The following is a 23,834-nucleotide window of genomic DNA, read 5'->3' as shown; positions in this document are numbered from 1 at the left end:
TCTCTTTCTCCATGTGGATAAAGCATCAAACTCAAGCTTGAGGTCCTGTTTTCCCTGGCATTGGATGTGCCAGACTGGTGCTCTAGTCCTCTCTCTCCCCATCTCTCTCTCTCTCCTTCTCTTTCATTAATAAATAAATTGGAAAAAAAAAGTGGGGGTGGGGAGAGTGCACCAGGAGAACAAAGTCCCAGAGAAAATCCTGGTGTCAAAAAATAAAATAAATGGGGAGAAGGAAAGCTTTCAGGTCCTGGTACATGATGATGGGTCTCATTTGGGAGTGAGAGTGTTTTACATCTTGTTGAGATGAGAAATGTTACCCATGTGCCAACAACTGTGCTGTAAACCATTAACCTCCCAATAAAAGTAAAAATAAATAAAATAAAATAAAATTTAAAAGTTGATGGGGAGGACAGAGATGCCAAAGAACACAGCTCAGTGACATCCTGGTCCCACTCTACCCCCCCCTAGACATTCCCTTCCTAGGTCCCCTGTCCCCCTCAAATCTTGCCTCCCCATGTCCACACACACACTTACATTTAAAGGCTTTCGGTGAGGTTTCGCTGGTTTGAATCTTTGGGGCAAGCATGCGTTTGCCAAACACCTGAGCGTCAAAGCTTGCATAATCAAAGGCGACCTTGGAGAACTTCTCCAGCTCCTTGGCCAGGTTGGCCCTGGGCGTGGCAGGAGCCCCACTTGGCCGGTAGCTTCCATATGGAGGCACCTCCAGCTGCTTCACAAAGCACATGGGCCTGGGCATGGGGAGAAGCACAGTGTGGTAAGCCAAGGATTTAGGGAGCCCTGCTCCCAGCCCAACACCCCACTCCATGGGAGTGGCGGGTGCATGTCCCCTGAGAGGTGGCCATCTCCCTATGATCAGGACTGCCCAGGGAAGCATCCCTGGGAGGGGCAGAATTCCAGAGGTAGAAGAAGGAGTATTTGGAGCACCAGAGGGGAGGTGGTGAGAGTGAGCCTTGGGCGTGGGCCAACCCAGTCCTCCCCTGGACAAGGTGTGGTCCCTACTGTCTTCTGCTTAAATCCAGTTAAGGTGACCCTTATGGGCTGCCTGAAGCATGGTAGGCAGGCATGGAAAGCCCACTGCACGTGGTCCTGCTACTGAAGCTCTTGGAAGAGCTCAGATTTTTCTCTTTCTTTTTTATCCCCTACAAGGGTTTATCACTGAGACTCTGTACCTGCATGATTGCACCAATTCCATTGGCCTATTTACTATGAACAAAGACACAGATTCAAGCCCCCACTCCCCATCTGCAGGGGGCACTTCAGGAGTGGTCTCTCTATCTCTCTCCTTCTCTATCTTCCTGTCCCTCTTCAATTTATTGCTGTCCTATCAAATAAAAGAGAGAAAGGAGAGAGGAAGGAAAAAATGGCTGCCAGGATCAGTGGACTTGTAGTGCAGGCACTGAGCACCAGCAACAAACCTGGAGGCAAATAATAATAATAATACCAGAATCTCTGGCCAGTATGAGAGCCCAGTGGTGGGGGGGAAATACGGATGTGTAGGGCTAAAGACATCCCATAGACAGACTTTGATGATACCCCAGTGCTAAGCGAGGAAGCCCTACCCTCACTCAGAGACTCCTGACCTAGGCCCACAGGATGAAGGCTCAGTAGACACTGGTGGGGGCAGGCCCCAGTGAGTTTGCCAGCAGCCAAAGAGAAGCCAGCAATGCCAACCCATGCTGGGGGTGACAGCCTGGTATCCAATGCTTCTCCATGGGAAGCAGGTGCAGCAAAGGGCTCTGAACGGGGGTTGGAAGCAACAGGAATGCCCCCAGAGTGAAGTTGGGTGGAGGGTGTGATTGGGGAGGACAGGCTTAGGAAGTAGGGTACAGGTGAAGCACCACAGGGGAGAGCAAGACTCTGCAGCCTGCCTGTCAGGATGCAGGTAGCAGCACCGCCTTCAGGGAAAGTATGACCTGGGGCATGTTCCAGGGCCCCAGCCTTGTCTGTGGCAGCCACATGGGTGGTCTTTAGAAGGTCCTCACTGAGTCACATCTACACAAACACACTTCCACACATGTGCCCATTACTGGCTCAGTGTGGGGGTGGGGAGAGCACCATCCAGGAGAGGCAGGAGAAGGGGAGGCAGAGCAACAGCCAGAGCCTCCTGCTGCTGCTGCTGCCTGGACAGTGGTGCCCCTCAGCTGGGGGTCAGTCCCCCTCAAGACAGGACCAGCAGGCCCACAGGGGAATTCAGAACATTCCCAAGAGGAGAGATCAGAAGCCATTGGGGGGGGGGGTGGTATTTCTGCACTGGAAATGAATGACATTATCCCATGTGCTCCCCCCCAAACCACCCTCAGTTATGCCCCCTGAGTATCCTGGGGAGGCTGGGGCACTGGTATACAACACACACACTCACACATACAAACACACCCAGCCACAGGCACGCACGTGCATATATGCACCCAGGTGCATGCAGACACAGCCTCGAGGCTCCCCCCAATGCTTGCCCACCTGAGGATCCGGTCCGAATTGGAGCTGTTCTTGGAAGTCTCTCCTGTCGGTGGTGGTTGCTTTTCATGCGACTTGGCTAGTTTCTCAGCAGCAGCAATGGGGCACCCAGACAGGCTAAAGAAGGGACCAGGAGAACCACTAAGCCGACTGTTCCCTGGGGTGCTGCCATCTGAGCTACCTCTCCGTGCCCCCCAGACAGATGGAGGTCTTTCCACAGGGGATGCCACAGCACAGAGACCATGTGCATCCTGTACCTGCACACAGGTATCTGTCTGTCCCTCTGTGGTCTGGAGACTGACCTGCCTGTCCTTTCCCCTTGCCACCCTCCAGAGCTAGGCTCTTGACCTGCCAATGACTAGTGTTTTGTTAGCAGCCAGCTCCCACCCAGGTCCTGACCTACGCCAGGGGGTCCCTACCCCGAGTCCTGAGAACCAGGCCCCTCTGACCAAGCAGGTGCCCAAGGACCTGAGAAGTGCCCTCAGGGACAGCCACCCACAGCCCTCTGCAAGAGGACAGAAAGCTGAACCTGGTGCCCAGGAAGCCTGGCTTCCAGCAAGCAGCTGCACTCTGCCACGAGCACAGGCTGGCAGCCAGAAGTTCCAGAGTGCAAGCAGGGCAGCCTTTCCCGGCTTTCCCAGAGCTCTCCCCTAGCCCTGGCCTCTGGGCACCCTGCTCACACCCTGGGGCGACTGAATCTCCAGGTACCATTCCAGGTGCCTGGTCTGGAGACTGCTCTGGGGGCAGTGTGCAGAGAGAGATGGTGGCTGAACCCAGGCAGGGGTGCATGCAGCAAACCCCCTCCTCTGCCAGGTCCCTGTACCTTCTGTGCGTGTTGCGGTTACTGTTGACGTGGCCCTGGCCCGTGCAGCCGGGTGTGGGGCACTTGAGCACGTTCTCGTGCATGGCCAGGACTGCAAGAGAGGGATGGAGGGTGGGGGTGTGAGCATGGCTGAGGTTGGGGGTGGGGCAGTAGGAGGGAGGGAGCAGGCAGAGCTGTGACAGGGGATGGAAGGGAGGGGGGGCCCAGGCTGGCATGTCCAGGGGGTTGTCTGCTGTGCACATGACTCACTCTCGGGGGGGATCCTGTCCTTGTGGGGGCAGCCAGACAGGCTGCGGTGGTGGGGGTACAGCCCCGTCACATGGCCCGTGCCATCACAGCCTGGCGTTGGGCACTTGATCTCCCGTTTCTCGGCTCTTGAGGGATCTGCAGACATGAGGCCATCAGAGAAGACAGGTTGGAGGGACAGAGTGTCCCCCCACCTCCATTCCCAAGAGGGATTTGACAGGGGGTGACCCAGAAGGACTGCCCCGCCTCCACCCTAGACAGCAGGATGGGCAGCATTTTAAATGGATGAGCCAGGGCTAGAGAGAGCTCACTGGACAGGGCACATGCCTTGCCATGAGTGCAAACCAGGTTCAAGCCCCAGCACCTCATGTGGGGTGGGGGAGTGCTATGAAACTGGAGGAAGTTTCTGGCGCTGTGGTGTCTCCCCAGTCTTTCTATCTCTCTTTCTGAACCATGGGGAAGGGGGAAGTGGCCCGGAACAGTTAAATCACATGTGCATGGTGCTGGAACTCTCCCCAAAGTAAACAGCCAAAAGGTATAAAATTTAAATAGTACAATCTCAATGATGCCACAACTCCCCCCCCCATCCCCTCTTCCTCTCCTTTCCTCCTCCACTCCTCCCCCTCCTTTCCCTCCTCCTCTCCTCCTCCCCTCCCCTCACTCCTTTCCCTCCTCCCCCTCCCCTACTCCTTTCTTTCCTCCTCCCACTTCCCCTCCTCCTCCCCCTTCCCCACTCCTTCCCTGCCTTTTTCCCCTCCCCCTCTTCCTTCTCCCCCTCCCCCTCTTCCTTCTCCCCCTCTACCCTGCAGGTCCCCTGCACATCAGAGGCCCGGCCTCCCTTGTGGAGCATGACAAAGCCCCTAGGACATGGCTTTTGAGATAGTCAGAACCAGGGCCTGGAAGGGAAGTGGCCAGGCCAGGCCAAAGCCAAATAAACAGAAACCAAGAGGTGAAACAGCCTGCTCACCAGAGTGTGAAGGGGTCAGTGGGGAACTCCCACAAGGTCATGGAGCCCTCAACCCACCCTATGGAGCACAGTCACAGAGCCAGTCAGAGAGACAGCTCACTGGGAATGCTCTGGCTGTGGTGTCTCTCCCTCTCTCTGGTTCTCTCTGTCTCTCTGAGTGAATGAAAAAGATGCCCTGGCCTTGAGGACACAAGAAGGCACAGTCACAAAAGGAACTCCCAGCCCCGGGGGAGGGGGGCAAGTCCCCCAAGGAGGCCCCATGGGGCAGGACCTCTGACTCAGCTGCTCCAAGTTCATGGGGTTAAGAGGTGGCTTGCTTAGTAGAGCACACACTTCACCATGAAAGAGAGCCCAGGTTCAAGCCCTCCGCCACCACATGGGAGCACCATGCACACTGGAAGCTCCACAAGTGGTGGAGCAATGCATACGTGCCTCTCTCTCTCTCTCTCTCTCTCTCTCTCTTTCCTTTTATCTTAGAAAGGGGGGGGGGTGAGTAGTGGTACATACAGTTGAGCATACAGGTTACCATGCTCAAGGACCTGGGTTTGAGTCCTCACTCCCCACCAGCAAGGCTTCATGAGTAAAGAGAGGTGCAGGTCTGCACCTCTCTGTCTCTCTCCCTATCTCCCTCTCCATTCTTAGTTTCTCTCTATCCTATCCAATAAAATAGAAAACATTTTTAAAAAAATTTTTAAGGAAAAAATGGCTGCCAGAGGCCATGGATTTGTCTTGCAGGCACCGAGCCCCAGCAATAATCTTGGTGGCAAAAAGTAAGGAGTGTTCCCCCTCCCACCATGGAAAGGTGTGGATGTTGTCCCCAAAGGTCTCCAGGTCCCTGTGGCTCACACAGTCTCCTGTCCCCAGGTTCATGTCCTCAGGTCCAGGATGTCTATCTGTCTTCAGGTATGAGTCCCCCATCATCTGGACCAGCTGCTGCCTATGCCATGTGTCCTCATTCAGGACAATCCCCCACAGAGGCCACCAACCTCAGGCCTAGTCTGCAGTCTGCACACCTGCCACACCCCACCCCAGCCCACACAGGCCCCAACACCTGACCCCACCTCCTAGGATCTGATGCCACCTTCTCAGGAGTGTCCCTGCAGCCTCATCTCTCAGGCCTCAGACAACCCGAATCTAAGGCCTGAGCCTCCCTGGAAAGGTGTTCTCTAGATTGAAACCAAGTCCCCATTTGTATCCCTTCAGCTGTGCCCCTCAGCCTCTGCCCCCGGCCTCTCCTAGGAGTGTTTCCAGAGTGCTTGTGCCCCATGTCCCTGCCATCTGACCTCTGTCCCCAGAAGGGCTCCCCCAAGCCTGTCCCAGAACCCAGCTGCCCCCACCCCACCCCAGGAAGCCTTGGTTTCTCCTGACCACTGGGCCCTGCTCACAGGTTCTCCCACTCAACACCTCAAGCTCCTGTCTCTACCTGGTCACCCTAAGAGCATCGTGAGCCAGTATCCTTGGTGTCCCGGCCAGCCCATGTGTAGCATGCCCCACACACACCAGATGAGTCTACCTTTGCTGCAGTAGCTCTTCCGAGAGGCGTCCAAGGGCCGCACCCCCTTGCTGGGCTCCCCAGGGCCCAGCGGGGCCTGCTCTGTGGGCGGGCAGCCGGATTCACACACAGCGCGCACCTGCTCAGCCTTGAGGGCGATGGCCTGCTCCAGGAGGCCCAGGTTGCCTCGAGTCATCATGTCGTACATCTCCGACTCATCAGTGACAGCTGACTTCTGAGAGTGGGCATCCTCGTCCTTGCCATCATCCGAGCGCACCTCCACGATGACTGCATACTCAGGTTTGGGGCTGGTAGCCAGTGGGCAGCGGGGTGTGGGGGCCTTGGGTATGGGACCGTGGGAGGTGTCCTCCTGGCAGACCACATCAGATGAGCCCCCCTCCTCTTCCTCATCATCTTCATCCTCCTCTTCATCCTCCTCCTCCTCTTCCTCCTCCTCCTCATCCTCCTCCAACCTCAGGCCCACACTCAGCTTGCTGGGCCCTGCACCAACCACACCAGCTGGGGACTGGGGCCCAGGCTCCTGGGAGGGCTCACTGCTGACCTCAATGACCTCCTCTACGTCCTCTGGCTGGATAAATATGTCCTTGTCACCCTCATCACTGCTGCCCCCATCCTCCTCCTCCTCTTCATCCTCTTCTTCCTCCTCTTCCTCCTCCTCCTCTTCATCCTCATCCTCCTCCTCTTCCTCTTCCTCTTCTTCCTCCTCCTCCTGAACCAGGTGCACCAGGCCAGGCCCTGACTTGGATGCCTGACCCACCTCCCCTGCTGCCAGGGTCTCCTCAGCAACCTGGCCCAAGTTGAGGAGTGACGTGGCAATGATCTCCTGGTAGCTGCTATAGCCACCCTTGGAGGGGCCTGAGGGGCTACTGAGGGGATGGGGTCCCAAGTGAGACTTGATAGGGCTCCTTCCTGAATGGAAGCAGACAGGCTGTGAGAGAGAAGCACCTAGGAAACACAGCAGGGTGGTCCCTACTTCTGCCAGCCCCCAGGCCCTCCTCACTGCAGCTTGGTGGCATCAGGGATTAAACCTGGGACCTTGGAGTCTTAGGCTGAAAGTCTTTTACAGAACCATTATGCTAGTTCCTCAGCCCTGTGTCAGATTTTTTTTTCAAATGTCTTTCCAGCAGGAAATGAGCTTGTTGGGTTTGTTTGTTTGTTTGTTTTGCTGCCAGAGTTAGTGCTAGGGTTTGGTGCTTGCACAATGACTCCACCACTCCCAGTGGCCTCCTTTTTCCCCCCTTTTTCTTCCTTCCTTCCTTCCTTCCTTCCTTCTTTCCTTCTTTCCTTTCTTTTTTTATAAAGACAGAGAAATGGGGGAATGGTGGTGCACCTAGTTGAACACACATGTTACAATGCACAAGGATCTGGGTTTGAGCCCCCAGTCCCTACCTGCTGGGGGAAAGCTTTGCTAGTGGTGAAGCAGTGTTGTAGGTGTCTCTCTGTCTCTTCCTCTCTGTCCCCCCCTTCACTCTCAATTCCTATCTGTCTCTATCCATTAAAAGAGATAATTCAAAAAAAATTTTTTAAGAGACAGAAATAGAGGAGGAGGTGGGAAAGAGAGGGAGAAGGAGAGAGATGAACACCTTCACCATTCCTGAAGCTTCCCACCTTGCTGGTGGAAACTGGAGTCTTGAACCTGGATCCTTGCATGTGGTAATGAGTCTACCAATGTCTGACCCCAAATTTGTCTATTTCAAAGGACCCAAATTTAAGTCCTGGGACAGGTGTGACTGAGAGGTGAGGACTGTCCACCTCAAACAGGATCTGCTTGTCACAGAACACAGAAGCCAGCCCTGTGTCTGTCCACTCCTTTGCAAGAAAATAGGAAATTGGGAAGCAAGTGTGAGTCCCCCCCTTGGACTTCCCCCCAAATAAAATAAAGATCCAGCAGGATGGTGGCCCACATGGTAGAACACACATGCCAGGATCTGAGTTCAAGCTCCAAATTCCCACGTGTGGTGGGTGGGGGAAGCTTCACAAGTGGTATTACAGGTATCTCTCCGTCTCTCTCTCTTTCTATAGCTCTCTCTTTTTTTTTAAATATTTATTTTATTTATTTATTCCCTTTTGTTGCCCTTGTTGTTTTATTGTTGTAGTTATTATTGTTGTTGTCATTGTTGAATAGGACAGAGAGAAATGGAGAGAGGAGGGGAAGACAAAGAGGAGGAGAGAAAGATAGACACCTGCAGACCTGCTTCACCGCCTGTGAAGCGACTCCCCTGCAGGTGGGGAACCGGGATCCTTATGCAGGTCCTTGTGCTTTGCGCCACCTGCGCTTAACCCGCTGCGCTACAGCCCGACTCCCCTATAGCTCTCTCTTACACACCTTTTATAAAAGAAAGTTTTTTTAAAAAGGGTGATCAGGTGTTGGTGCACTAGGTCAAACACAAAAAGAACTAACTATACACAAGGATCCTAGCAAGGACTTGGGTTTGAGCCCCCAGCTCACCAACCTACAGCAGAGGTGCTTCATAAGTAGTGAAGCAGTTCTAAAGGTGTCTGTCTCTTGTGTCTTACCCTCTCTATCCTTCTTCCCCTCTTCATAACCCTGGGGGGGGGGGAAGCAAGGGGTCAGGCGGTACTGCAGTGGGTTAAGCACATGTGGCACAAAGTACAAGGACCAGCATAAGGATCCTGGTTCAAGCACCCAGCTCCCCACCTGCAGGGGGGTCGCATCATAGGCAATGAAGCAGGTCTGCAGGTGTCTATCTTTCTCTCCCCCCCTCTGTCTTACCCTCCTCTCTCCATTTCTCTCTGTCCTATCCAACAACAATGACATTAATAACAATAATAACCACAACAATGATAAAACAACAAGTGCAAAAAAAGGGGAAAAAATAATAAATAAATAAATAAATAAATAAGCAGAGTCTGGGTGGTAGTGCACCTGGCAAGGACCCAGGTTCAAGGCCCCAGTCCCCACCCACAGGGGGGAAGCTTCACAAGCAGTGAAGGTCTCTCTCTCTCTTTCTCATGCCTTTCCCTCTTGATTTCTGTCTCTATCTAAATATAAATAAACAAAATATTTAGAAAAAAATCCCCAGGGGCCATACATTGGTACACCTGGTCAAGCATGCACACATTACAGTGTGCAGGGACCTAGGCTCAGATCCCTGGGAAGCAGGGTTGCAGTTGTCTCTCTGTATCTTTTCCTCCCTATTTCCCCCTCCCTTGTCAAATTCTCTCTGAATAGATCCAATAATAAGTAAAATAAGATAAAAAGATTGAAAAAATTTTTAAAAGCCCCTGGGGATAGTAGCATTGTGCAGGCATCAAGTCCCAATAATAACACTGATGGCATTTCTAAATAAATAAATAAATACACAAATATCCAGCTCAGACCCTGGAGGTTTAGAAGACATGAGCAGCTTTGGGGAGTATTGAAGAATTTGAACCCTGAGCCTCAGTACAACTCCCAAGACTGCGCAAGGGTAGGGTAGACCCCCAAAGAGAGAAAGTACTAGCAGGAGGGGCCCCCTTCATCCCCAGACCTGAGACCCCCCTCCAGCACCCTCACTAGCAGGCACTCTCCCCCTGTCCCCCTGGATGCAGCTGCCTGTCCACCTCTATCTCTCCCAAACACGACCACAATGGCCCTCAGTGTTCACAGGCAGACGCACCCCGGGGTCCCCCCTCTCCCTCTCTAGGAAGCCCCAGCAGGCAGGAGGGACAAGCCCTCGCTTGTTCTGGGTGGGCTCTCTGCGGCCCTTTAATTGGGGGGGCCACACTGAGCACCCTTTATTCAGGGCTCAGGAGCAACAAAGCACCTTCAGCTGCCTCGGGGGGCTGCCGCGCCTCCTCCCGACCAGGCATGTCCGCCTCATTCTCGTCCATGCTTCCTTCCGACTCGTCCGACACAGAGGCGCCCTTCACCTCAGTCTCCTCACTGCCGTCACTGTCCAGACCATAGCCCTCGTCCAGCGCCAGCTTCAAGGGGTGCGACTTCCGCTTGCATGCCAGGTGCTCGGCCTCTGTACCCTCCAGCTTCCTCTTCTTAGCCAGGGGACAGCTCTGCAAACTTGGGGGGGAGGTTGCCGCAGCAGGGGTCAGCAGTGGCACCCCACCTGCCACTCTCCACAGCTGCATCTCCCTGCTTCTTCTGTCCCCAGCCTCAGGCTCATTGCTGGCAGGGGATCTTTCACATCAATTGTCCCAGGAGAAAATTTGGTCCTGATGGGGTGTCTGGGACTAGCTCACTCCACCATGCACAAGGGCCTAGGTTCAAGTCCCTCTCACCACATGGGAGCACCATGCATGGAAGGCACCGCGGTGTTGCTTCTCTATCTCTCTGTCTCTCCCTCTCTGTCTCTTTCTATCTCAAGCTAAAAGGGAGCAGTGAAATAGTACAGGCACAAAACCCCATTCACAGAAAAGGTTCATGATGGGACCAGGTGGTGGCACACCCAGTAGAAAATGCATGTTCTCATGCACAAGGACCTGAGTTCAAGCCACTGGTCCACACCTGCAGGGAGTACATTTCATGAGCAGTGGAACAGGGTTGCAGCTGTCTCTCTGTCTCTCTTCCTCCTCCATCCCTCTCAATTTCTCTTGATCTTTATCCATCAAGTGAACAAATAAAAAATATTATTAAATGCTTAAAAAATATGAGGGCTGGGGAGAGAGCATAATGGTTATATAAATAGACTCATGCCTGAGGCTCTGAGTTCCCAGGTTCAATCCCCAGCACCACCATCAGCCAGAGCTGAGCAGTACTTTAGTGAAAGAGAGAGGAAGAGAGAGAGAGGGAGGGAGGGAGGGGAGGGGAGGGCAGGGGAGGGGAGGGCAGGGAAGGGCAGGGCAGGGCAGGGCAAGGCAAGGCAAGGCCTGATTTTGCTCTGAATTTCATTACTGCCCGCACCAGCTTTGTAAACCCAGTAGAGAGAGTTGAGGGGGGTCTCCCCAGGCTGCTCTACTCTGTGCCTTTCATCAGAATCAGATCCCATTCCTTCCCTCCTACCAAGTGGTGGCCCCAACTCCAGAAGGTCTACCCTCTGAAGCTGAGCATCCCCCTAGAGTGACAGTAGTGACAAGTAGGTCACAACTCCATGTGCTCTGGGCAGCCCCCTAAAGGAAGCCCTCCAGCACAGGAATCCTTTGGCAGCAGCACAGGTCCCAGGGAACCGGCTCAGAGCAGACAGCCTTGGCAAAGGTTCTAGATCTGTGGAAGACCCCAGAGCAGCAGGGAGGCTCCAAAGCCCCAAAGTCCCACAGCTCCACCTCCCTCTCAGGGCCCAGGCCTCTTACCTGCGGTGCCTGGAGTACTTGCCCCGGATGTGTCCAGAGCCCGTGCATCCTGGTGTGGGGCAGCTGGTGGGACACAAGGGTGGGGCAACATCTGGGTGCTGCCCAGAACATGCCCCCAGGCCCTGGAGGACCACCCCCCACCAGTTCATCTGAGCAATGCTGCTAGCGTTTCCCAAAAGCTGAGCAGACCAGCTTGGCCCACTTGCAGAAATCAATGACTCCTTAGGGATGACAGGGGTAATTAACAACACATAGGACAAGCACCCCTCCAGTCAACCACTCCCAGACAACTCCTCATTTTGCCATTGTGCCCCTCCTTCATATGGAGACTGCCCCCAGGCTCCAGGGACAGAGAAACAGGGCCTGCCCAGCCATCCTGGAGTCCAGAGCCATCGGGGCATGCTCAGGCTAGTGGTGGGAAGGACAGTGGTCTCTGCCTGGAGTCCCCAGCTGGCCAGGCAGGCAGGTGGGTCAGGCAGAGCCACACTCTAGAATCTGCAGCTTGAGCTGAGTCTCAGGTACCCAGCCAGGGAGGGGAGCCAGGAGGACCAGTGAGAAGACTGGAGACACAGAGAACAGAGCCCCACTCAGCTCTGATTCCTGGTGGAGCTGGGGGTTGAACCTGGGCCCTCTGGGGGCACAAAAACCCTGTGCTCCAATGTGCTGAACTATCTCCCAGGCAGCCAGCACCGGGCTCCTTATAGTACCTGCCCCAGCACTGAGAGTGAGACACCTACAAGTCCCTCACCTCCACTATCCTCTCTCTCTCTCTCTCTCTCTCTCTCTCTCTCTCTCTCCTCCCCCACACAGAGCCAGACCACAGAAAGTTCTGGAAACTTCTGATCATGGGCACTTACCACACCACCCAGTGTTCTCAAGCTGTCAGGTGCAGCCATGGACCTAGGAGTCCACTCTCAGCTTTAGGGAGCAGTAGGATGAGGCCAGCAAGATAGGGAACACATGGTGGGAAGGGGTCCCCCTCCCTGAGATGTCTGGGATAGAAAGTCCTTGCTTTTTTCTTTTCCTTCCTTTGCTCTTTGCTTTATTCATCGTTTTATTGTGAGGAGCCAAAGCCTCTCACAGGTACAATTTCACCTCTCCTGGCCTGCCCTTTCATTCAGATAGAGAGGAAGGGAGATACCACAGCACCAGAACTTCTCCAGGTGCCATGACACCTCCCATATGGTGTTGGGGTTCCAACTGAGCTGCTTGCATAGGAAAGCACATGCCCTCCCCAGTGAGCTCTCTTTCTGACCCCACAGTCCTGTTCTTAACAAATCCAGGTGCCAGGGCCTACTCTGGGATCAGGTTTCCTTGTGGAGGAATAATGCAGGTCTCCTACACACACACACACACACACACACACACACACACACACACACACATCCCTAGAGACTCTCTGGAACCCCCTTGTGGGGTGGGGCAGGGAGGAGGGATAGAGATGAGGGCAGGGGACTCTGAGGGTGGCCCACTGCTGGCTGCAGCCTCACATGCAAGCTACCCAGGCTGGTTCAAGGACTGATTTTCACCAACTTCACAAAGAACTGAGCAGACAGGAGAGGAGGGTAATGAAGAAGTGGGGGATGGGAGGGCGGGGGGCTGTGGGATTTCTTTCCAGACAGAGAGGAGCTGTGCTGTCCCACCACCTCCACATCCCACCCCTCCCAGCCAACCCCCCTGCTCTCTGAAGTCTGTGCCCCTCACTGGCTTTCACTCTCTCAAGAACTAGCTTTGAGACTTTTCACAAAAGTGCCTTGTTACTGGGGATTTGGAGCCAAGGTCCCAATTAGTCTACTAATCACTGAGTTAATCAGGCAATTAGGTGACAGCTGCCACGGAGGCCTGCCTGTGGGACCCTGGCACTGCCCCCACACACGTCACCTGCTCCCAGACACACCTTTGCCTGCACCCCTGACCCAGGCTGTGTGTGAGGCCAGTGTGTGAGCTGCTGAGCATTCTGGGGGAAAGACTAGAACCCCCAAACCTCCACAACTGTTATGTAACAGACTGGCCAGGACTAAATGCAAGTTGAGTGGGGGGTGGGGAGCAAAGTGGTTTTGTAAAAGATTTTTATACCAGAGGCTCTGAGGTCCCAGGTTCAATCCCTAGCACCACCACAAGCCAGAGGTAAGCAGTGCTCTGGTGTCTCACAATTTTTTAAATCTTAAAGTTAAAATATATATACATATATAATATATATACATATATAAAATATATATATACATATATACACACACAGAGACACACACATATATATATATATTCCTCACTGCTCCAAGCCAAGTCCTTAGGGAACCTTCCAAAAGGGCCACATTTATTGTGCCAAGTGACAGAGGGACAATGGGACACATCCACCTGTGGGCCTACCTACACAGGCTCCTTCAGGGTTTCTTCTGTCATTTGTTCCTCACCAGAGGGAGCTGACCTGGGTGCAGGGGGAGGCCTGGCCATGGGCCCTGCAGCATCCAATATAGCTCTGGCCCTCTAAGCCTCAGTTTCCCTTCTTCCCAATTGAGGTCACAGCATTACCAGGCTGTGCCCCTGCACACATGCTCCCCACTGGGGCTCTGAGCTCTAGGCCCTCCATGTCACTCCCTCTGCATCTCCCACAACCCCAGTGGCTAGCCTGCCGAGTGCTGGGGTAACCATGCATGGGATCAGAAACCCCCAGCAGCATTGGTGGTACAGTGGTGAGCATAGCTGCCTTCCAGAAACCCCCAGCCTCCAGAGCTTGGTGACAGTCAGGAAGCAGAATAGCAGCCTCTTCTGGAGGGCCTAGCTTATCTGTGGTCTCTCTCTTCTGAACTCTGAGCAGACTCTGGAGAGCCAGGATGAGAACCCAGAGCCAGCAAGGCCAGGATAGACAGGCATACAGACGACATAGGGACACTGTCTCCCCAGAAAGGCCTGGCTCAAGCCCAGGGATAAAAGCCAGAAGGCCAGGGGACATAGGCCTGGGGGAAGGCAGACTGACACACACACACACCCATGCCAGCCTCTGTGCCTGGGGCCAGTGCATAGCTGCAGAGAGCTGCCCTCTTCCTCTTCAGGACATGTGTCCCCTGGGACAGTGGCCTGGAACCTGGAAGCCTTGGGATCAGCTGCCACCAGGTGACCAGCAAACCAATCCACAGCCGGGTCTTAAGGGGAGCCTTGTTTCTGGGCAGACAGCCATTCAGGATGCATCCCTGAGCCACTACCATGGTACCCAGGGACCATGGTGGCACTTAGTGTGACCAGTCTGTGCCCCTGACTTGAGGGAGCTGCAAGACAGAGGTAGGGGAGCTAGTGGGACACACAGCCAACAGGAGGGGAGAGCAGGGAAGCTGGTATCTGGGAAGTGCCAGTGTGGATGCCTTGGTATTCAGGGCCGGGGTCAGGCAGGCAGGAGGCCTTTCTTACCTGAGGTCAGCGCCTGCAGGCTCCGGGGGTGCTGGTGAGAGAAAGAGGTTGGGGGGGACACAGGGCATCAGAATGTGAAAGTCACATCACCCAAAGGGCACAAAGGAAGAGGGCTAGAAGACAGCATAATGGTTCTGTATCAGATACTCCTGTCTGAGGCTCTGAGATCTCAGTTTCAGTCCCCAGCACCATCCCTCTCATTAAAATAAAAACAAAGCAAAACAAACTATATATATATATATATGTGTGTGTGTGTGTGTGTGTGTGTGTGTGTGTGTGTGTGTGTGTGTGTGTGTGTGTAAATACCTGAGAGTAAAGGCAGAACACAAGGATCCAGGTGGAAGCTCTCCCAGTACAGCAAATGCTTTACCTTCTCTAGGACCCAGGTTCAAGCCCTCTGCCACCACATGGGAGTACCACACACAGGGGAAGCTTTACAAGTGGTGGAGCAGTGCTATGATGTCTCTCCTCCTCTCTCTGTCTCTTTCTCTCTCTTCATCTCTGCTGGGGTACCCCCACAGCTCCCCTGCAGGCAAGATCTTCTGGGTTAAAGCCCCACCACAAATCTCAGTGGGCAGCTGTATTAGACTACAAACACCCAGGACAGGAAGGAGCACCCCAGGACTTGAGCACGGCTGTGGGGTTCTATTCTTTCAGGAAAAAACATCAGAAAAAGCTGTGCAGACAGCTCTTGGACCCAGGATTCAGCTGGAGTGGAGTTCTGGACTGTTCTGGCCAGCCCATCCAAGGAAGCGGGGGGGGGGGGGCACTCACCTCGGAGGGCCTTGGAGCGGGTGCGAGTGCGCTTGTCCTCATTCTCTAAGCTCATCTGCAGGTAAGTATAAGAACAGCTATTAGCAGGGATACCTGACACAGGGCCTGCAAGGGGCTTCCTACCATCTTGCTGGTAACAGTGGGCCTATGGCGTCAAATGAGGAGGACTGAAGGGCCTAGGGGCAGGAATAGAGCCTGGGGGTGGGGAGGAGGGTAGAGACTGCTGCTGGGTAGAGGTCAGATGTGCCCCTACCATCTCCCACTCCTGAACTTTCCAATGCCCACCACCCCCACTTCCTTCTGGGTCTGGATTACTAGCAGGGCCTGTCTCCTATGGGTGTCAGGGACAGCTCAGATCTCTGCAGAGTGTCACCCCAGAGAGTGCCAAAGGAGATGCAGCTTAAGCTTGAACCCCAGTGTGTCTTCTTGAGTGCATGCATTAGCAGGCGAAAGAATCCCAGTTCTCCAGCTGCAGGGGCAAAGCTTCATAACTGGTGAAGCAGGTCTCCAGGTGTCTCTCTTTCTCCCTCTCTCTCTGTCCCCCTGTCCTCTCAATTTATTTCTACCCTATCTAATAAAAAAGAAGGGAGAGGGAGTCAGGTGGTAGCGCAGCGGGTTAAGCGCAGGTGGCACAAAACACAAGGACTGGTGTAAGGATCCTGGTTTGAGCCCTCTGCTCCCCATCTGCAGGGGAGTCGCTTCACAAGCGGTGAAGCAGGTCTGCAGGTGTCTTTCTCTCCCCGGCTCTGTCTTCTCCTCCTCTCTCCATTTCTTTCTGTCCTATCTAACAACAATGGCATCAATAGCTATAACAATAAAACAATAAGGGCAACAAAAGGAAATAAATAAATAAATAAATGTTTAAAGAACAAGAAGGGAAGGAGAGAGAGAGAGAAAAAAAGAGAGAAGAAGGAAAGAGGGAAGAAAGGAAGGAAGGAAAGAAAGAGAGAGAGAGAGAACTCACTGGGAGCAGTGGTGGATTTGTTCTACAGGCACTGATCTCCAGTAATAAACCTCATGACAATAAAAACAATAATAATAAACCAACAGAAAAGGAAAAAGAAAGGGTGGAGTGGTAGTGCATCTGGTTAAGTGCACATTACAATGTTATATGTAACAATACCTTTGGTCCCCACCTTCAGAGGAAAGCAGGTCTGCAGGTGTCTCTCTTCCTTTATCTCTCTCTCTCCATTTTCCCTCTCACTTTCTCTCTGTCACTATCTAGTAAATAATAAATACAATAAAATTTGAAAAAATAAAAAGGAAAAGGAAATAATGACTTTGGCATGTTCATATAGAGAGCAAGGGTATGAGCCTGCATAGGAGGGAAGGCTTTTGGTCGGTCTGTGTCTGCCCTTCCTCTCCCCTTTAATGTAAGCCAGAAAACTATTTGTGTGACGCTAACTTTACATGAACTTCTCTGAAAACTCCAACAAAGGACCTGTAACTCCAGTTACTGAGCCCCTCCACTTGCAATGAAAGCAATTCTGCATGGATGGGGAAGGGGAATCATTCCAGATGAAGGTGGCTGTCCTGGCTGGAGAGGGTGTCTATTTATCTTTTTTAAATACTCTCACAATGAGTAGGTTTTAGTTTTGTAATGGCAAAGAAAACAGAGTGTGTGTGTGTGTGTGTGTGTGTGTGTGTGTGTGTGTGTGTGTGTGTGTAAAAGAAAGGCCTCACAAGTGTATGATTCTGTAGCTCTAGGCTGCTTTTTCATTCTGACAGATACCCAGAGAATGAGGGAGAGGCACCACAGCATGGGGACCTCCTCCAGGGTCACAGCACTTTCCATGTGGTGCCAGGGTTCAGGCTAGGACACTAGGCATGGCCAGCAGACACCCTACCCAGTGAGCTGTCACTCTGCCCCCACCAACTCTTTTCTCTTTTTCACCTTTTCCTTCTGTATTTCTTTCCTTCTTTTTTTTCTTTCTTTTTTGTTGTCACCAGAGCTCCAAACCAATATTTTCTCAGATAGATAGATAGATAAAGACTTACTCCATAGCAATGCCACTGAGGGCTGGCCCCAATCTGGGTCCTGTGCATAATAAAGCAAGTACACTGGGACTGGGCAGTGGTACACCTGGTAGAGCACACATGTTACCATGTATAAGGACCCAGGTTCAAGCCCCCAGTCCCCACCTGCAGGGAAGAAGCTTCATGAGAGGTGGAGCAGTGCTGCAGGTGTGCCTCCTTCTCTGTGTCTGTCTATTTCTCTGTCTTTATTAGAAAAGAGGGGAAGAGGGAGTCGGGCAGTAGCACAACAGGCTAAGCACACGTGGCACAAAGCACAAGGACCATTGTAAAGATCCCGGTTCAAGCCCCCAGTTCCCCACCTGCAGAAGAGTCACTTCACAAGTGGTGAAGCAGGTCTGCAGGTGTCTGTCTTTCTCTCCCCCTGTCTGTCTTCCCCTTTTCTCTCCATTTCTCTCTGTATTATCCAACAACAACAAAATCAATAACAACAACAACAATAATAACTACAAAAATAAAGCAACAAGGGCAACAAAAGGGAACAAATAAGTAAATTTTTTTAAAAGAATGCATCCCTTTAAAAAAAGAAAGAAAGAAAGAAAGAAAGAAAAGGGGGAGGAAAGAAGGAAGGAGGAAAAGGACCACTAGGAGTGGTGAACTCTTATAAACACCAAATTCAAGTGATAAGCCTAGTGGCAAAATGAAAAACAAATCCTGGAAATAGGGGCCAGGTAGTGGCACATTTTTGGTTGAGCACACACAGAGCATAAGGACCCAATTTTAAGTCCCCAGTCCCCACCTGCAGGGGGGAAGCTTCACGAGCAGCGAAGCAGTGCTATAGGTGTCTCTCTGTCTCTCTTCCTCTCTGCTCACCCTTCCCCTGTCAATTTCTTTCTGTCTCTATCCAATAAAAAATTTTTTTAAACTCAGAGGCAAAAATTAAAAGGCAGGTGTACTGTTCTGTCCAGAAGGGCTGGCCTGCCCCCACCACCAAACACCTCTGAGTGAGGCAACACTGAGTCTCCAGGACACAGAGCCCAGAGGAGACTGAGCCAATTCTCTCATCACCATGCTGAGCCTATGAAAGGAAACAAGGAAAATTAATTTCCCTGCTCAGCCTTCCTGAGCCCAGCCTGTGGGAAGCATCAGCACTCAGCAGAAAGCCATCAGAGGGTGGTGAGTAGGGGCTCTGTCTGCTAACTGGCAGCCCTGCATGTCTCCTGGGCTCACAGCACCCCCACTGGACCTGAGTACAGCTGCCTGCCAGCCACCCCCCTCCCAGAGATGCCCTAGGAGGCAGGATCCCTTCACTGTCCCCTGGACTCTGTACCAGAGTCCCTGAGCAGCCTCCCTCAGCTGCCCACGCTCTTCCATGAGCGAGCCCCTCACATCTCCTTTGGGAAGTGGGGGGTCAAAGTAGAGTCCTTGGGAGGGTGAAAGGCAGGCCCAGGGGTGGAGGGTCATGCATGACCAATCTGTGCAGGAAAGTGGTTACTCTTGTCTCTCATGGGCAGAGAGCCACATGCACCCTACATACCCCAGAAGAGCCCATATCATCACCCTCTACCCCAGGACCACTTGTCCCAAGCCACAGTGGAGCTGTCACAGAGAAAGATGAACAACTGGGGAACCAGGTGTTGGCACACCCAGTTAAGCTCACAAGTTACCATGGGTTTGAGCCCCCATTCCCCATTGGCAAGGGGGAAAATTCATGAGCAGTAAAGCAGGGCTTCTGGTGTCTCTCTGTCTCTCTCCCTCTCTGTCGCTCCCTCCCCTCTCAATTTTTCTCTGTACTATGTAATTCAAAAATTAAAAAGGAAAATGGTCACAGGGAGTGACAGATTTATCGTGTAAGCACCAAGCCTTACTGATGGCAAAGGAAGGAAGAGAGAGAGAGAGAGAGAGAGAGAGGAAGGTAAACAGCAGGACAGAAAGAATACAGAAGGAGTAGAAAGACAGCAGGAGCCCTGCCTAAGTGGGAGCCTGGGCCCCCAAATAAGTAAGAGACCCACATCAAGCTATCTCTGAAGAAAGAAGGGAAGGGATTCCCAGTAAGATGAGAGCCACAAAAGGGAACCTCTGTGGGCCACACCCGAATGAAGTGGTCATCACTTTGTTGTGGAAGAGAATCAAATGGGGAGGTGATGGAGGAGGGGGTATGATTTATATAGCTACTGAGTCAGGACCAGGGAGTCTTACAACCTCCCAACAGCACCCAGAGCCCATGGGGCACCCTCAGCCCCCAAAGTGGAATCTCTCCCCATGGACCAGAGGCTCATGGTTAAAAGGGAAGCAAAAGTGGTACAAAGCGCAAGGACCGGCATAAGGATCCCAGTTCAAGCCCCCAGCTCCCCACCTACAGGGGAGTCACTTCACAGGCGGTGAAGCAAGTCTGCAGGTGTCTATCTTTCTCTCCTCCTCTCTGTCTTCCCCTCCTCTCTCCATTTCTCTCTGTCCTATCCAACAATGACAACAACAATAAGAAAAACAAGGGCAAAAAAGGAAATAAATAAATAAATATTAAAATATATTTATTTTTTAAAAGGGGGGAATCGAGGAGCAGGTGTCAAAGGGCTGTCTTGATACTGAGAGGCTCAGGCTTCAGTGTGGGACCAGAACAGAACCCACCCCCACCTGGGGCACATAATGGTGCTAATGTATCTCCCTTCCCCCCAACCCCCCACCCCCCACCAGCAGAAATGTAATCCACAGCGCCCTTTTTCCTCCCTTGTCAGTTTCCCCAAGGAAATTGGCTAGCATTTTGCTGGGTTAAAGTGTGCCTGGGCAATTTGGATTTCCTGAAGATAAATTATTCATATGACAGAGAATAGAGAGAGCTGCAGGGAGGCGTGATGGGACACTGCCTGCACTCAAGGAGCCCCCCACCCCACTCCACCCCACTTTTGATGGAGCACACAGCTGTGGCTGCAGTCACTAATGAAGACAGTCCCCTCGGTATGTGTGAGGGGGCTTTGATTTTAAACAGAGGACAATACTGAACAGAAGGGGGAAGAACTCTGGACTCTGGAAACTTGGGTCTCTGTTCTGTTCGCCTTAGCAGCTTCTCCCTCCAGGAGGAAGCAGGGTACTTCGGCAGTGGGTGCTTAGCTGCACCTTGGCCTTCCCTGCATGAGTGCTGAGAACCACCCAGGCTGGCATCACCACACCTGCCCACAGCCTGTACATCAGTAAAGCTGACTCCTCATGAGAGGGAAGCCATGTGACACTTCCCAACTTGTCATTAATTCCTTTTTAAAACTCTCTGCTTGGGGCCCAGGTGGTCCGGTTAAGCAAACATGGTGCAAAGCGCAAGGACTGGTGTAAGGATCCAGTTTGAGCCCCTGGCTCCCCACCTAAAGGGGTTCACTTCATAAGTGGTAGTGAAGCAGGTCTGCAGGTGTCTATCTTTCTCTCCCCCTCTCTGTCTTCCCCTCCTCTCTCCATTCCTCTCTGTCTTATCCAACAACAATAATAACAACAACGATGAACAACAAGGGCAACAAAGGGAGAAAATTAGCCTCCAGGAGTAGTGGATTCGTAGAGCAGGCACTGAGCCCCAGCAATAACCCTGAAGGCAAGAAAGAAAGAAAGAAAGAAAGAAAGAAAGAAAGAAAGAAAGAAAGAAAGAAAGAAAGAGAGAGAGAGAAAGAAAGAGAGAGAGAAAGAAAGAAAGAAAGAAAGAAGAAAAGATAAAAGAAAAGAAAGGAAAGGAAAGGAAAGCCCTCTGCTTATTTTGAGCAAAAGCCAGCCAGCTTCCCCAGGACTGGGAAGCCTAGGGAATGAGTGCACACCTTACCATGTACAAGGACCCGGGTTAGAGATACCACTCCCCACTTGCAGTTACCACTCCCCGCTTGCAGTTCACTTCATGAACTGTGAAGTAGATCTGCAGCTCTCTCTCTCTCTCTCTCTCTCTCTCTCTCTCTCCCTTCACCTCCCCCCTCAATTTCTCTATGTCTCTGTTCAAAATAAATAAATGCTTAAAAAAAAATAACATCAGGACTCTGGCCTTGGGGATGAAAAGGCCCTGTGAGATGGCTGGTCCCCCTCCAACCCGCCCTCTCTGGGAACCAGTGGCCTCTCTCTGGAACCCAACCTGCACCTGGCTTTGCCTGCAGGTTCCCTACACTTCTTGACCTCTCTCCTGCTCATGAATATTGCAGTCTCTCTGCTCCGACTGGAAGAAGGCAGCAAGGAGTGAGTGCTGACACTCCAGACCTACCATTGGCTCTGCACTGCCCTCCCACAGTCCCCCCACCCCCTGCCTGTGCTAACTTGCTTAACTCCCTCACAAGAGTGCTGCTGCTCTGTGCTCTTTTCTATTTTTCTTTAGTTAAGCCAAGATGGGGGGGGGGGGGCTGGGCGGTGGTCCACCTGGTTGAGCCCGCACGTTACCATGTGCAATGACCCAGGTTCGAGCCCTTGTTCCCCATGAGCAGGGGGGAAGCTTCACAAGCAGTGAAGCAAGTCTGCAGGTGCCCCTGTCTCCAAAGAAAAAGGAAAAGGAAAGGATTGGAAAGGGGAAAGGAAAAGCGAAGGAAAGAAAACTGCTGGATTCTTAGTGCTGGCACCAAGCCCCAGTGACAATATTATTTAATTAATTAATTAATATCAGGTATAAGGAGGCACTGTTTCAATGCAAGCAGGTTCTCCCAGCCCCTCACAACCACCTGCAGAGCACCCACCCTCCCCAGAGCTATGCATTCCCCAAGTTGAACAGTCCTGGCTCAGGACCCAGCAAAGCAAGCACAGTCACCTGCCTGGACCCAAGCCTTGTGCTATCCCTCACATGCATGGCCAAGGTAAATACCAAACCTGATTGTCAAGGCAGTGAAGCCCAGACAGAACACCCCCCAACCTCACTTAGCCAAGAAGGGCAGCATTCCAGCATAGTCCCCACCCCGGGCCCAGCCACAGCTACTGTCCACACTGGTTTCTCCACCAGGAGTCAGCCCCCCAGGGCCTTCAGCACACACACCACTTCCCGTTCTGGGGTCTCTGAAGCTGAGCCATACATCCTTAGCCCCCACACACATGGCTCCTTAGCGCCCCTGGTTCCTCACTGACATCTCCAGCACTCCGCTGCATGTCTGGAGTCCTCCTGCCAGCCCCTCACTGCTGGGCCTCCAGGCAGCTGAGCAGGAGCCTCCTCCTGGGGCTGTAGGAACGTCACCCCACAAAGAATGTCTTTCTTGGGAGGGGTTCTGCTGACATCTCCACACATGGGATTCTGGTTCAGCCTGACCCACAAATTAAAAGTCACAACTGCATAACAGGCACACTCACAGAGCAGCCAGGTCTGGGCCTGCTGCCATTGGCAATACCAGTTAGATAAGGTTTCCACCTTGGGTGAGGTGGGGGGCACAAATGTGGGGAGCCCTCCCCTCATGGGCTAAAGTGTCTGCTCAGAGAAGCAGGAAGGCCTGGATGAACACCCAGAGGCCTCCTCCTTCTCCCTGCTTATACACCTCATCTCCCTCTGGGTCCTATGTGACTTGGGCCCAGGGGTTTTCTTCTGCAAGATCAGGAGGAGGTCTAAGGACCTGGCTGTCCCTCCTCCTTCGCTCCCAGAGCACAGGCTGTGTGCCCCCAATCCTGCACCTCAGCAAGACCCCAAACACACAAACATCTCATCCTCCTCATTCTCAGGCTCCTTGGAGCTGTCCACAGCCTGGTGCTGAACTGGGAGGCTGAACACTGAACAATGAACCCTGAACACTGGGATTCCTCCTCTCCTTCTGCCCTCTGGGGCCCAGCCCCTCCACAGCCCTATCCAGGGCTCGACCCAGCTGGCCACAGGGTTCTGGTCTGCTGACAGCAGTCTTGGCCTCCTGAGCCTATCCACAGGCCTTCTGGAGAGAGACAACCAGGCTCCACTCTTCATTTTAATCATCAGAGCCCAGCCAGGCACATTAAAGGGATATGACTAAGAGAGCAGGTCCCCAGCCACTGCTGCTGCCAGCACAGGCAGCCACATCCCCCCAGCTTGTCACATCGTGGCCTCAGGGATATGGCAAGTGTCTTGCCGCCTCTTGCACTTCTGGCTTCAAAGCAAGGAGCCTTTCGTTCAGCCCACCTCTGTCCAGTCAGAGCTGGAATGAGGTGAGATGACTGAGGCACTGGCCCCTGTGCACAGACTCAGCAGTGGAGGTCAAGGATAGCTGATCTCAATGCCTTTAGATGCTGAAATCTGTGTGAAGGTCTGAGGAGAACAAAATGCCAAACTCTGAAAGGCAGGACCAGCATGAGGGATGTTCTTTCTGCCTTGGCCCTCAGGATGGTTCAGTCGCAGGGACAAAAGTATCAGCTGCTTAACACATTACTTTCTAGTCACTAGCCACAAAAGAAAAGTGGGGTGTGGGGGTGATAGCTCACCTGGTAGAGCACATGCTTTACCATATGTGAAGACCCATGTTCAA

At 52.7% G+C, this 23,834-nt stretch overlaps 1 protein-coding gene across 4 annotated transcripts in view; it reads right to left on the bottom strand.

The window, feature by feature from the left end:
* Window positions 1-23,834, bottom strand: part of MYT1 (myelin transcription factor 1) — a 77,088-nt gene that overhangs the window by 31,402 nt on the left and 21,852 nt on the right. For all 4 annotated transcript variants that reach the window (XM_060171675.1, XM_060171677.1, XM_060171678.1 and 1 more), the window contains exons 3-11: window positions 15,442-15,496; window positions 14,668-14,698; window positions 11,266-11,328; window positions 9,789-10,039; window positions 6,022-6,930; window positions 3,545-3,679; window positions 3,296-3,386; window positions 2,476-2,589; window positions 535-749 (exon numbers count right to left, since the gene is read on the bottom strand). In XM_060171675.1, the coding sequence (XP_060027658.1) occupies window positions 535-749; window positions 2,476-2,589; window positions 3,296-3,386; window positions 3,545-3,679; window positions 6,022-6,930; window positions 9,789-10,039; window positions 11,266-11,328; window positions 14,668-14,698; window positions 15,442-15,496 (1,864 nt within the window). The remainder of the gene's footprint in view (window positions 1-534; window positions 750-2,475; window positions 2,590-3,295; window positions 3,387-3,544; window positions 3,680-6,021; window positions 6,931-9,788; window positions 10,040-11,265; window positions 11,329-14,667; window positions 14,699-15,441; window positions 15,497-23,834) is intronic.

Source organism: Erinaceus europaeus, chromosome 14 (assembly GCF_950295315.1).
Source record: "Erinaceus europaeus chromosome 14, mEriEur2.1, whole genome shotgun sequence".
NCBI lineage: Eukaryota > Metazoa > Chordata > Mammalia > Eulipotyphla > Erinaceidae > Erinaceus > Erinaceus europaeus.
Note: the sequence above shows the minus strand (reverse complement) of the source record. Positions and strands in the feature narration are given on the sequence as shown.